Raw genomic sequence first — 15,125 nt, 5'->3', positions numbered from 1 at the left:
GTAAATTGTGAATAATTACAGTCCCAACACAGATCACTGAGGGACACCACTAGTTACTGATTGCCAGCCAGAATAGTATGCATTTATCCCCACTCTTTGTTTCCTGTTAGTTAACCATTCCTCTATCCACGCTAATACTTTATCCCTAAAGGGTATTGGGCCAGTAGTGCCAGTACTCTGGGTCTGCAACACAACAGGGAGCTGGAGTAGAGGTTATGGGAAAGACAGCTGTACAACATACCCTCTGCAAGTTTGGAGTTGAACCCCTCCATGTTGGAGCCCAGCAATGCTCAGTACGTATACCCATTCTGTGCTTTACTATGTGCTGCCTTATTGCTGCCTTCAACTGAGTCCTCAGTATCAATACCCGTCAAATACTGAGCCCTTTGGTGAGCTGGAAAATGTACAGTTCTTTCACTATTATATGGTGGGCAACTCATCATGTGCTAATTCCCACTCGAGTGTCGGCTCCAAATAATATGCAATGATAGTGTCTCAGCTGGTCGATCCGAGTGTAAGATCATGCATCAGTTCTTCTACATCAGTACTGCACACTCACTCTCTTTTCCCCTTCTGCTGTTCCTGTGGCTGTCAGCTGGAAACTCTTGGATGCTTGGAAAGGAGGAGCTAAGAAGGGGAAGGCTGGAATTAGGGAAAAATGTGGGATTCGGGAAACACAAAGCTCAAGATGGCGTGATCAGCTGAAGGGCAGGAAGACAGTATGCTGCAAGTTGACAGGGGTGTAAGGCCAGGAGCTGCTATTCATGATGTCACATGGTGGGCGCCTTGTCGCAGCCAGCCCCAAGCTGAGAGCTGTCTACTGTAGTTGGTAATGTTCAGGAGTTGCAGGTGGCCTCACTTTCCACTGGCAATTCAAATCATGAAGAAATTTGATAGAATAAAAAGGAGAAACAATTATAATGATAGAAAGGTCAGTAAATCAGGGACACTGACTGAGGGGAAGTAGGAGAAAGTGTTTTCAATCCATTTAATTGCTATGATTTGAAACCCACTGCCTGAAAGGGTGGTGAAGCGAATGCAAATTCTAAAAAGGAAACCTGATAAATAACTGCAGGCAAAATGTGGGGAAGGGCAGGTAGTTAGGCCTAATTAGATAACTAACAAAATCCAGGCACACATATGATGGGCAGAATGGCATCTTTTCCTGCAACATACATCTATGATTCTATGATTTCTTGATGGTCATACACTCAAGTGTAAATAATCTGACAGATATTATTATGTGTTTCTAATTTTCTTTTTATTTTTATAAGATTATGGCAGTATGGACACATTTTCTTTTTGTGTTAACCTGATATCTCCTGATTTACACTCAACAGTCAAAGAGCCTGGCTACCATCACATTACATCGGATATTTGGTTATTTTGCCTGTATTACCAATAATCAGAAGCCTGAATTATTACAGAACATTTTGCTTGCTGAGAGGAGATTTGACAGAGGCACTCAAAGTCAGGAGAGGTTGAGACAGAATAGAAACAGAGAAATTGTTCTCATTTGTGAAAGGATTGAGATCAAGAAGACACCCGTTTAAAGTAATTGTCAAAGAAGTTAAAGTGACAGACAACACATAAACATAAACATTAGGAGCAAAGGCAGGCCACTCAGCCCCTCGTGCTTGCTCAGTTACTCAATAAAATCATTAATCACAAGACACCAGGTTACAGTCCAATATTCTCTCTCATTAGCTACCCAAGGAAGGAACAAGGGCTCCAAAAGCTTGCAGTTTCAAATAAACCTGTTGGACCATAACTCGGTGTCATGTGATTTTTTGACTTTGTCCACCCCAGCCAGTACCAGCAGCTATACAATAAAATCATGGCAGATCTGATTAGTCCACATTCCCACATATCCCTGATCATGTTTCAGCCATTTGCTGAAGCATGTATCTATTTCTGATTCAGAATTTTTCAAAGAGTCTGCTTCTATTGCTTTTGAGGCTGAGAGTCCGAAAGACTCACAATCCTCTGTGAGAGAAAAACAGCTCTCCTTATCTCTATCTTAAATGGGAACACCTTATTTTTCAACAGTGACATCCAACTAGGTGAAGGCAAAATACTGCAGATGCTGGAAATCTGAAACATGCACAGAAAACACTGGAGAAACTCAATAGGTCTAGTAGCATCTGTGAAGGGAGAAGAAGAGTTAATGTTTTGAGTCTGTTATGATTCCTCTCCAGAACTGAGGATCTGAAGTTCTGAAGAAGAGTGATTCCAGACTCAAAATATTAACTCTTTTTCTGCCACCAGATCTGCTGAGTTTATGCCTTCTTGGTTCTAGATTCTTCTAAAAAAGGGACAATCCTTCTATATCCACTCTTTCAAGTCTCTGTTTGTTTCAGTCAAGGTGCATCTAACTCTTCTAAACTTCAGTAAATGAAAGCCTTGCCTAACCAATTTTTCCTCACAGGACAACCCACCTATTCTGGATATTAGTCTAGTAAATCTGCTTCCATTGCATTTACATGTCTCCTTAAATAAGGAGATTAATATTTAACACAGTCCTCGAGGTGTGGTCTCACCAATGCCATGTACAACTGAAGTATATCTCCCTACTTTTAACTTTCAACAAACAATAACATTTTATTCATGTTTTTAAGTAATTCCTTAACCTGCATACTATCCTTTTCATGCACTGGGATCCCCAAATCCCTATATACCTTAGAGCTCTGCAATCTCTCATCATTTAGACAATACAGGTTTTAATCATTTTTTCTAAAACAGACAACTTCACATTCCCCTCATTGTGCTCCATTTATGTGAAACAGGAGAGAAAATCTTTCCACCTCAAGAGTGGCTAAGCTCTGGAATGAATTGTTTGAGTGTGGTGGAGGGAGGTTCACCTGAAGCTTTCAAAAGGGACTTAGACTGTTATCTGAAAAGAAGCATGGGCAGAATTATGGGGAGAAAGGGAGAGTGACACTAAGTGAGTTGCTCATTTGTAGAGCCAGTGCAGATATGATGGGCCAAATTGCCTCCTTATGAACTGTGATGTTGAGAATTACGCATACTGGCAATCTGAAAGTGCTGGAATAGTTCTGCGATTCACTCTAATCATTGTACACGTTATGTGCAGCACAGCGCAAAGTTATCTTCAGGGTCACTGTCACAAGCGAGGATGTGAATCTGGCTGACGAAGGAGTTCGAGAAAAGGTTCGCCAATTTCTTCAACATGAAGCTAATTTGCTTTATTATGGAAGGTACGTTGTGGAAAATAACCATTAAATGTATTACCCGACTCTCATACAACTAAACAACTAACTGGCTGATGAAAAAGATATTTTACTTCACCTTATTTTATGATTGATGTCCTGACTCAAGTGAAATCATGGGAACAACTGATCTCAACCACAGCATCCAAGTAGAATATTTTCACTATAATCATAAAATGTTGAGTTTGAGAAGTGCAATTATTAAGATGTAAGATGTTTCTTTTTTCCTTTAGTTAAATTGAATAGCAATTCTTCAGTACTGAAATGACACTGAAGAATTCCATGAAACCTACTGGGTGTAGGATGTTTACTATTAACCCTAAACTATAAGCTATTACCTCCAAAATGCAGGGACACTTTACCTCAACTGTATAGTTGTGATAAAAAAAACATAGACCTGCAGATGCTGGATAATCTGATTCTCCAACAGGAAGTACTAGAGAGACTCGGCAGGTCTGGCAGCATCTGTGGAGACAGAAACAGAGTTAACATTTTGAGTCCAGCCATTCTTTGTTGGACCTGAAAGGAGCTAGGAAATGGTGGTAATTATGCTCGTGACAAGGGATGCGTTGGGTGGTGGGAAATGATTAAAACAAATGGATGGAGACAGTGCCCAGACAGAAAAACATTTATTTGCCTCACTCCTTCCCCACCAGCAAACCTATCCCTTGTCAACAGCATGAATGCCACCATTTCCCAACTGCTTTCAGTTCCACCAAAGGATCACCGGACTCAAAGTGTTAACTCCGTTTTTCTTTCCATAGAGGTTGCCAGACCCCTACTGAGTTTCTCCAGAACTTCCTGTTTTAATACAGCTGTGATACTACCTCACAGGATACAATTCTTTAAGTAGTTTTCTTCACTTACTAGATCTTGCCTGTCTGATGGAGAATAATGTGATTTTGTGCATTTCTTAAGTATAAAAAGCATTATTATAAACTGAATGGAAGTGTATGTTGTACAAATGATATGACATTGAATATCTTTTCACCAGGATCTTCGAACAAGAAGCATTTCTAGCTGAGACCAACCCACTCCAGGTCGCAACCTGAATAATATTGGGCAATATTCATCATTTTTAAACGTAATAAGGACACCATGTTATTATACAGATTGATCTTATGTTAATTTCACATTGGGATCCTTTCCTATGACTTTACAATCGATACCCTAACTGTACTTGCTGAATTTTCAATATAAATACAAATGTAATTAGACCCAGATAAATTGACATTTCCACTAGTTTGGTGCATGATCCTTCTAAAATTAGCACAATGTTCAATTGGTTAGCATATTGTTTTATTTCTAGAACATTTGAAAGGCTTCTCCAACCAATTTTCGTACAGTTCCTCAAAAGACCTGGAGATTGATTTTCAACTTAGCACCTAGATATGAAAGTACCATTGCTAAATGGCCACCAAGCAGAGAAAGAAACCACCTGTGCAATTGCAATCATCTCCAGCAGAAGAGCCACGGGGATGATCCACCTGGGTCTCCACTTGAAACCCCCAGCATCACAGATGTTCACATTCAGCCAATACTAGTATATTCCCATCAATGTGGAAAATTGTCCAGGTATATCCTCTCCACAAAAAGCAAGATCGAGACAGTTTTGCACAATCCGTCTACCCTTAATCATCAGCAAACACATAGAAGGGGTATTTGAAAGTGCCAAGAAGCCCAGCAATAACATCATCCCTGATGCTCAGTTTAGGTTCCGTGAGGGCCACTCAGCTTCTGATCTCATTACAAACGTAGTCCAAACGTGGACAAAAGAGGGGACTCTGGACGGGAGATAAGAGTGACTGCCGATGACATCAAGATAGCATTTGAATGAATACGGAATCAAAAAGCCCAATCAAAGCTCAAGGCACTGGGAATCAGAAGGATAATTCTCCACATCTAGCACCAATGATTTTAGTCATGAGACATCATTGCAAGAGCTTCTCAGGGTAGATATTTCCAATCAACCATTGAAAGGTGACATTTCACCCCTCTAGAGTAGGTGGGATCTGGACCTCCTGGTCCAGAGGTGGCAACACTACTGCACCACAAGAGCCCCAGAACTCCTCAAGACAGTGTCATAAGTCCAACTATCTTCATCTGTCTCATCAACAATCTTCCATCCATCATAAGATCAGAAATCGTCCCACCCAGATGTTTTTGGCATATATGATACACTCCAGGAGGATGTAATCTGAAACAATTACTTCCCACTGACGTTCTGGACACATTTTCACAATTTAATTATTAACTCACAAAAAGAAATAATCAATTATCTTTGTATTTGAGGTAAAAAAAAATGGTCATATCATGAGACAATTGCTGTCATCAATTTCCTTAGAAATACTTTCACTCTGCTGCCAACATTTCTTCAAATGTTTTGAGGAAGGTTTACCTGTAGAATTTCTGATAAATTCGCATGAGTAGGATAACATAGTGGCAATGTTGCTGGTCTACTAATTTGGACACTGGAGTCTGTGTTCCACAATAGCATTTTAAATTCAATTTGTAAGTAAAACATGGAATAAAAATCTATATTCTCAGTAATTGTGACTGTGAAACTTTCTGATTGTCCTAAAAACCCATTTGGTTCACTAGTATCCTTCAGAAAAGCAAACATGCCAAAGGTACCTGGTCTGGCCTGGGCTGATTCCACAAAATAATCCTTTCAAAAATACAGCATATTTTAGAAACATTATAAATGTTCCAGCAACTCGCTTATCACATAATGTAAAAATAATATTTTTGATTGGTCATATTTCACAGCAACATATTTTGCATTGGAAGCAAAACCAATCAAAATGTGACAATTTTCAATGTTCAATTTATGAGAGTCCCTATGCTCTTCAAATATAAAAAAACTGCTTTACTACTGGTGACTCACTTTCTTTTAATCTTTCCAAGACATCTCCTTTCCCATTCTGTATACTCTTCCAGTTTCTACATGTCCTTTTGCCTAAATTTGTTCTTCTTTTCATGTGTTTTTTTTTGAGAAAACCTGTACCCTCAAATGACATTTATGGGCTCCAAACAGTTTTGAATTTCTCTGCTGAATCAACTTGCACAGATTTCATCTCTTGGTCTTAGGTTACTTGCTGTCTGCAGGCATTTTTTAATGTGGAAACATCTGAAAAAAGATATAAGCCAGCCGAACATCCAAATTGTTGTGAAAGACAATCTAATTCACCTCTTCAGTTTAAGTGCAGCATCATGCTTCTGCGAAGGAAAGCCCTCACTAGCTGCTGTATGAATTTTTTTCAGAGTATGCTCATCAAGAGATTTCGTTCAGGTCACAGCATGTACCTGTTTCTGTGTACTCTACTGAATTTGATTTTGGCAATTTTGTGATGCTAAATGTTTCCAATTACATTTTGTGAAGTTCTAACTAATTAATTTGAGAATGTGTCGATTCATGCAGCCATATTTTCCAAAAAAGCACGTTGTTCCTTTGCCTTATTATTAACTGAGAGCTGTGTCTCTATTGGCATTGCTACATCATGAATATAGAGTCATAAAGTCATAGAGTTGTACAGCACAGAAACTGACCCTTCAGTCCAACTTGTTCATGCCGACCAGATATCCTAAATTAATATAGTCCCATTTATCAGCACTTGGCCCATATCCCTCTCAAACCATCCTATTTATGTACCCATCCAAATGCCTTTTAAATGTTGTAATTGAACCAGCCTCCACCACTTCCTCAGGCTGCTCATTCCATACATGCACCATCCTCTGTGTGAAAAAGTTGCCCCTTAGATCCTTTTTAAATCTTTCCCCTCTCACCCTAAACCTATGGCCTCTAGTTCTGGAGTCCCCCATTCCAGGAAAAAGACTTTGTCTACTCACCCTATCCATGCCCTTTATGATTTTATAAACCTCAATAAGGTCAACCCTCACCCTCCGATGCTCCAGGGAAAACCACCTCATGTTTGAAAATTTCTCCAATAGACTTTAACTTTTGTCCATAGTCTGATGTTCAAATGTTCTTTTTAAACTAACAGGTTGATTTTTACTCTTCAAACATACCAGACAATTTAACATCAGGTTTAAACAAAGTAATTTTTTTCCAGTTTCTCAATATTCCCAGCAGAACTTCAGTTGCATCAGCCTTGGCAGGCTATCCTAAAATCTCCAGAGACAACAATATCACATTTCCAGCCAAATAATTTCCCAGTAAGAAGCTCATCCTTTCCATTAGAAAATTAGGAACAAGTAGAACCAAGTTTTTTACACTGAGAGTGGTAAGAGTGTGGACCGTGCTGCCAGGGTGGTGGTGGAGGCAGATACGATAGGGACGTTTAACGGACTTTTAGATAAGGTCATGAATTTACAAGGAATGGAGAGATATGGACATAGGGCAGACAGAAGGGATTAGTTTAATTTGGTGTCATGTCCAGCACAGCATCGTGGGCCGAAGGTTTTGTTCCTATGCTGTACAGTTCATGTTCTATGCTCTATATAAGCTGGCCGTTATCCCAGTAGTGGTAAATATGGGCTATCAAATTGAAATGTTACATTTGATACCTTTCACATACTAAATAGCTTTTAAAGAGAAACAAAAATGGACCTAAAACTTCCGTAGGTGACCAAAGTTTGAGACAAGCTTTGGGAGATCCTTGTGGAATAATAAAGCCATCTGCATAGAAATTACCATTTCTATCAAAAAAACATTTAAACTAGACAACTGAGTCAGCAACAAGACACTCGCTACTTTTGTTTCAATGATACTTGCATGATGATTTGGGAGATGACAAGTTTGCTGACTGGTAACCAGCTTCAAAAGATAAAGGATCTTGGCTCTGGAATCCATTGAACTATATTTCAACAGCTAGTTTTGAGTTGCAGAGCAGAGAGAATGAGAAATGAATTTGTGACAAGAGTTGGAACTCTCTCTGTTTCTCTATATCTTTCATCTTCTTGGAGGACAGCACCTGGTGATAAAAAGCAAATTGGGAAAACAACCATTCACCAAGGACTTAAAAATCAGAATCCTTTACAAAAGTCAATCACTTGAACAATGTGGCCACTAGTCAAAAATGTAACGCCTCGAGGACTCTAAGAATGTTTTAACCATGTAACCATAATTCTCCCTGCCAGTGGCAGAGCCTGCCTTTCAGCTCATTGCTTGTGTGTGCGCCAGTGATTGGTGTCGGATGTTTTATCATTGCCTTTCTCGGGGTTGTGTTACAACACGGGGTAAACCCTCCTTGTTTAATTTAAAACCAGCAACACAGAAAGGATTTATCCCGTGCAATAATCTGTAAACATCAAGTGGCCAAGAACTATTTAAAGTAAAAATTAACAACTTTATTTCTTAAAGTATAATAGAGAATAATTAATTAAGAACTATTTACCGTTCCTTACTCTAGCCTATCTGTTACCTTCCCTTCTATAATACTAGGAGAAAGTGAGGACTGCAGATGCTGGAGATCAGAGCTTAAAAATGTGTTGCTGGAAAAGCCCAGCAGGTGCTGCTGCGCTTTTCCAGCAACACATTTTTAACTTCTATAATACTAGTCTGATAAAACTCCCAGTTAAGATTTACAAAACAATACTTCTTATCTCAAAACCAGCCAGCTGGAGGTTCTTGTCTTCGGATTTTCCTGTGTCTTCTTTTCTCCTTGTTAGGAATTTCTACGTTACAGGTTACTGTTAAAAAAGGAGCTTTTAAGAGAGAGAATTTTTCAGGCAGACTCTTACATGCTAGGACGCGGCAGGTCTCCTTCCTAACTGTTCACTTTTCCCTGGTCTTATAAGCCAAAGCATCAGATTGTGTCGTTAGTTTTTAAGATTGTCAATATACTCAATTCAAACTTGATTGGAGTTTGATATGTTTCGGGTATAATTTAAACTGATTGGCCATATTCTAACTTTTTTTTGTCTCCAAACAACAAACTAATCAAGTGGTTCGACCCAGTGTTACACTGTTACCTTTTTGAGTACACTTGGTGCTGGGTCCGGTAGTTCTGCTGCTTTTAACGCTCTTAAAGGTTTACCCACACCTTCATAACAGTTGGTCAGTAATATAGTTTATCTTCCACTCAAGAAAGCTTTTGTAACTGTCTCTGTCATTTTCTAGTTAACTCAATTGTAATTGAATTGTGAAAGCTGTATGTCAGTCATAGACCATTCTTGTATAAACAAAGGGCTTTGAAAGGGCTGACACGTGGGTGGTCCAGGATATACAAACCATGGCAGCCCCCTGGATATTTAGCATAGACCTGTAATATCTAGCTCTGGTGGTCTCAAATGATTTAAACATTAAGGAGCAGAATCCTTTTCCATTGATGAAATCTGCTGGTGCAAGATAGGATGTTCTGATTTCCATGAGGGTGAAATTGATTGCTCCCTCCATTCAGAAAACCAGTGATGGTTGGGAATCCGAAGGTACTAGCTGCTCATTTCTCCTTTTCAAGGAGGAAAGAGATGTATTAGTGGGCTTTTGGACAGACAGCAAAGTGAAATTCAGGATGCATTATGAATCAAGGACTGCAAAATGCCCCAGAGGTCTCCGCTAGCTCTCTGGGAAGTTCTGCTGGAAAAGAAATTAAGTTCAGTTGTTAGGTTTATGACAGTGATGGTATTACCCACATAATCCTGGTGATGACTGGTCATTGTCCAGCAGATGGCATACAATGGCCCAGGATACCTTTACTTATCTACTGCCCTGGTTCTCACTTGTTTGTGGGACTCTGCACCTAAATCTGTAGATGCTGTTTCGCACAAAAGTTCTCTTTGTTTGGGGTGGTTCATGTCCTGCTGCCTGTCCTACAGGAGGCTATGCAGCAGCTAGTGGCAGTTCCTACTGTAGCAGCAGTTGTCTCTGTTGTCTGCAGTGATATTACCTTTGCAGTGGTAGGGTTGCCGGATGCTGTATTGGTTTGACCTCTGCCATGGTTCTTTCACTTTCAGCAGAATCGTAAGAACATTAAGTGAAAGTACCCAGTTCATAAGATCACGAGACCATAATTTTATTTTTATTTACTCATGAGATGAAGGAACCGCTGTCCGGGCCAGCATTTATTTCCCAATCTTCATTGGCCTTGAGAGGCGGCCTTCTTGAACTGTTGCAGTCTCTTTGCTCCTGGTGGATGTACAGTGCTGTTTGGAAGGCAATTCCAGGACTTTGAGCCAGGAATATGGCAGAAACAATGATCGATTACTACGTGTCAATGGGGAGTGGTTTGGAGACGGATGTGTTTCAATGGCACAAGGGCAGAGAAGACCCATTGAGTCTGCTGTGCCATTCAAAGAGATGAGGACGAATCTGATCATTTTTAACTCCACTTTCCCACCTTTTAACCAAGCCCTTACTGATTAAAAGCTGCCTATCAGCCATGAATATACCTAATGACCAGTTTCCCCTTTAATTTTATTACCAACTGTGCAGGCCTCTGGGGTCTATGGATGGCAGTGACGTCTGGAAAGATAGTGCGCCGCCTGGAATGATGTGATGTCTGGAAAGCATCACTCCGGAAGCTAGTGTTCTTCCAATTAAACCTGTTGGACTATAACCTGGTGTTGTGTGATTTTTAAATCTTTCTGATGATTACGTCTGCAGGAGAATCTAACCTAATCTTGAAAAAAAGTGTGTCTGGTTGAGAACCCTATTGGATCACATGGATAGGTTGGAGCAGCAGTGAGATGAAACAAGGCATTTACAGGAAACAGGGAATGCACCTGAATTGGAAGGGGACTGACAGGGAGATTTGCCTGAGCCACAAGGATGGATTTAAACTAGTGGGCAGTGGCGTGGATGGGGTGGGGGTGGGGGTGGTGCGAAGGGGAAGGCAGAGCTGATAAATTTATTCTAATGCCAGAGCTGTCAGATAAGTCAGATGAACTCAGGACATGGTTGGGAACATGGGACTGGGATATCATAGCAATTACAGAGGCATGGCTCAGGATTGGACACAGCCAATCATGTTCCTGCATATAGATGCTATAGGAAGGATAGAAAGAAGGGCAAGACCGGAGGGGATAACCTTACGGCTGCACTTGGGGAGGTTATTCCAGGGAGTGTGCCCAGGAAAGATATTTGGGTGGATCTGAGGAATAAGAAAGGGATGATCACTATATTAGGTTTATACTATGGAGCACTTACCCAAACACCCACTCACGCCCACCTCACAGTCAACAAGAAATCAAAAAGCAAATTTGTAAGAAGATCCCAGTTATCTGTAAGAATGACAGAGCGGTTTTAGTAGGGGATTTTAACTTCCCAAATGGGAATGACTGGGAATGCATTGGTGTTAAGGAATTGGATGGAGAGGAATTTGTTAAGTGTGTACAAGAAAATTTTCTGATTCAGTATGTGCTGTACCTACTAGAGAAGGTGCAAAACTTGACCTACTCTTGGGAAATAAGGGCAGGGCAGGTGACTGAGGTGTCAGTGCGGGGGGGGGGGGGGGGAGTGGGGAATACTTTGGGGCAAGTGATTATAATATTCTATTAGTTTTAAAATAGTTATGTAAAAAGACACACCTGATGTAAAAGTTTGAGATCTAAATTAGTGGAAGGCCAATTTTGATGGTATTAGGCAAGAACGTCCAAACGTTGATTGGGGCGGATATTTGTTGGTAACAGGATGGCTGGAAAGTGGGAAGAGGGAAATTGGGAGGGCAAAAAGGGGACATGAGATAGCTTTGGCAAATAGGGTTAAGGAGAATCCAAAGGGGTGCTACAATACATTAAGGACAAAAGAATAACTAGGGAGATAATAGGGCCCCTTAAAGACCAGCAAGGTCTCCCAAAAGATGTTGTGAAACTTGAAAGAGTTCAGAAAAGATTTACAAGGATGTTGCCAGGGTTGGAGGATTTGAGCTACAGGGAGAGGCTGAACAGGCTGGGGCTGTTTTCCCTGGAGCATCGGAGGCTCAGGGGTGACCTTATAGAGGTTTACAAAATTATGAGGGGCATGGATAGGGTAAATAGACAAAGTCTTTTCCCTGGGGTCGGGGAGTCCAGAAATAGAGGGCATAGGTCTAGGGTGAGAGTTGAAAGATATAAAAGAGACCTAAGGGGCAACTTTTTCATGCAGAGGGTGGTACATGTATGGAATGAGCTGCCAGAGGATGTGGTGGAGGCTGGTACAACTGCAACATTTAAGAGGCGTTTGGATGGGTATATGAATAGGAAGGGTTTGGAGGGATATGGGCTGGGTGCTGGCAGGTGGGACTAGATTGTGTTGGGATATCTGGTCGGCATGGACGGGTTGGACCGAAAGGTCTGTTTCCATGCTGTACATCTCTATGACTCTATGTGTGGAGCCGCAGGAGATGGAGGAGATACTAAATGAGTATTTTGCATCAGTGGGGCTCTGAAGTTGGGAAGTGATTGCTGGGCCCCTTTCTGAGATACTTATATCATTGATAGCCACAGGTGAGGTGCTGGAAGACTGGAGGTTGGCTACTGTGGTGCCATTAAAGAAAGATGGTAAAGAAAAGCCAAGGAAATATAGACCGTTGAGCTTGACGTCAGTGATGATCAAGTTGTTGGAGGGGATTCTGAAGGACAGAATTTATGTGTATTTGGAAAGGCAAGCACTGATTAGAGATAGTCAGCATGGCTTAGTGCATGGGAAATCGTGCCTCACTAACTTGATTGAGTTGTTTGAAAAAGTAACGAAAAGGATTAATGAAAGCAGGACAGTGGATATTGAATGTATGGACTTCAGTGAGTTGTTCAACAAGGTTCCGCATGATAGACTGGTTAGCAAGTTAGATCACATGGAATACAGGGAGAACTAGTCATTTGGATACAGAACTGGGTCAAAGGTAGGAGATAGAGAGTGGTGGTGGAGGATTGCCTTTCAGACTGGAGGCCTGTGACCAGCGGTGTGCCACAGGGATCGGTGCTGGGTCCACTGTTTTTTGACATTTATATAAATGATTTCTTCTGGACAAATTTGTAGATGACACCAAAATTAGAAGTATTGTGCATAATAAAGGTGGTTACCTCAGAGTACAATGGGACCTTGATCAGATTGGACCGATGGGCCGGGGAGTGGCACATGGAGTTTAATTAGATAAATGTGAGGTGCTGCATTTTGGTAAGGCAAATCAGAGCAGGATTGGGGAGAGTTGCTGAAGAAAGAGACCATGGAGTGCAGGTTCATAGTTTCTTGCAAGTGGAGTCCCAGGCAGATAGGATAGTGGAGAAGGCATTTGATATGATTTCCTTTGTTAGTCAATGTATTAAGTGTAGGCTTTGAGCTGTTTATGACAGTGGTTAGGGCACTTTTGGAATACTGCATTCATGTCTGGTCTCCCTAATATAGGAAAGATATTGTTCAACTTGAAAAGATTCAAAAAAAGGTTTACAAGGGTCTGAGCTATAGGGACAGGTTGATTTTTATTGTGGTTATTTTCGCTGGAGTATCAGAGGCTGAGTGATCACCTTATAATAGTTTATAAAATCATCTAGGGCATACATAGGGTAAGTAGTCGAGGTCTTTTTTCCCAAGGAAGGGAATCCAAAACTAGAGGGCATAAGTTTAAGGTGAGAGGGAAAGATTTAAAAGGGATCGAAGGAGCAACTTTTTCACGCAGAGGGTGATGTATGTATGGAATGAGCTGCCAAAGAAAGTGGTGGAGGTTAGTACAATTACAACATTTAAAAGGCATCTGGATGGCTATATGAATAGAAAGGGTTTAGAGAGATATGGGGAGAAAGTGAGGTCTGCAGATGCTGGAGATCAGAGCTGGAAATGTGTTGCTGGAAAAGCGCAGCAGGTCAGGCAGCATCCAGGGAACAGGAGAATCGACGTTTCGGGCATTCCTGAAGAAGGGCTTATGCCCGAAACGTCGATTCTCCTGTTCCCTGGATGCTGCCTGACCTGCTGCGCTTTTCCAGCAACACATTTCCAGCTTAGAGAGATATGGGCCAAATGCTGGCAAATGGGATTAGATTATTTTAGGATATCTGGTCAGCATGGGCGAGTTGGATTAAAAGGTCTGTTTCCATTCTGTGTATCTCTATAACTCTAAGTGTTTCAAGTGATGATTGATCGATCTCCAATTACCAGTGGCACAAAGAATTATGGAGATACTCTGGATCATGATGTTTGATCACCCTCACCCTAACCTTAAATGGCAGAGCTAGCTCAACAGATTCAATGGCTTACTCCTGTTCCTATGTCTCCAACCTTAAGGGGAAAGTATTACTTTTTCTTCTTGATGTCAAGAATCTCACATTTTTCTCTTAAATTTCTTGTTACAACTCATGTTTTTTTCAGATACTGGAAAAAAATCTGCTCACAGTGTCAAAGCACATAAGCATTATGCACACGTGAAATCTACGTACCATAATTCACATACATGAAAAATAAAGCACGTTTTTAAAAACTGCATTATGACATCAACTCTGGAAATGCCTGTATTAAAACTCCAAATAAGATTAAACCGCAAGGAAAAGTTGTGCAATGCTGAGCCCAAGAGAAAAGAAAGGTTGAAAACAAATGAAAAAGTAACTAATGCTTTGTTTGTGCATCACGGTCTGCACCCCTGCTCCTTCAAGAGAGAACACTCAAACACATCACTTTCCACTGCACATCACTTTTCTCCCAAGTGCCGAAGAACTCATTAGTATTTAGACAGATGCACATTATGACACATTATTATAACTGATTACATTTTGACAGAAGTATAAACGCAAAACATGTTAAAAAAACCCAATAAAATGCCTTGTAGAATGACAAATATATAAAATATCAAAACATCGTAGAATTAGGTGTCACAGGTTTAATTCACAACTTTTTCTGCACTTTATTTTCATCACCTGCAGCTTTCTCAGAGTCATGTTAAAAAAAGGGACTCTATAAACAGGGAACCGTCCTGAGTAGCTCCAGCTTTAGGAAAAGGTCACCATCTTGTTGCGTGCCTCAAACCAGCA

General features: G+C 40.7%; 1 protein-coding gene across 19 annotated transcripts in view; it reads left to right on the top strand.

Annotated features, from left to right (window-relative positions):
- LOC122556034 (uncharacterized) overlaps window positions 1-5,780 on the top strand; it is a 130,015-nt gene extending 124,235 nt beyond the window's left edge. For all 19 annotated transcript variants that reach the window (XM_087993500.1, XM_087993491.1, XM_087993505.1 and 16 more), the window contains 2 exons: window positions 3,095-3,218; window positions 4,225-5,780. In XM_087993500.1, coding sequence (XP_087849626.1) covers window positions 3,095-3,218; window positions 4,225-4,282 — 182 coding nt within the window. In that variant the 3' untranslated portion in view covers window positions 4,283-5,780. The remainder of the gene's footprint in view (window positions 1-3,094; window positions 3,219-4,224) is intronic.
- The last annotated feature ends 9,345 nt before the right edge of the window (window positions 5,781-15,125 follow it).

This window comes from Chiloscyllium plagiosum, unplaced genomic scaffold (genome assembly GCF_037043375.1).
Source record: "Chiloscyllium plagiosum isolate Xiang-an unplaced genomic scaffold, Cpla_swu_hap1 HiC_scaffold_13, whole genome shotgun sequence".
In the NCBI taxonomy this organism is placed as follows: domain Eukaryota; kingdom Metazoa; phylum Chordata; class Chondrichthyes; order Orectolobiformes; family Hemiscylliidae; genus Chiloscyllium; species Chiloscyllium plagiosum.
This window is presented reverse-complemented; position numbering and strand designations above follow the sequence as displayed.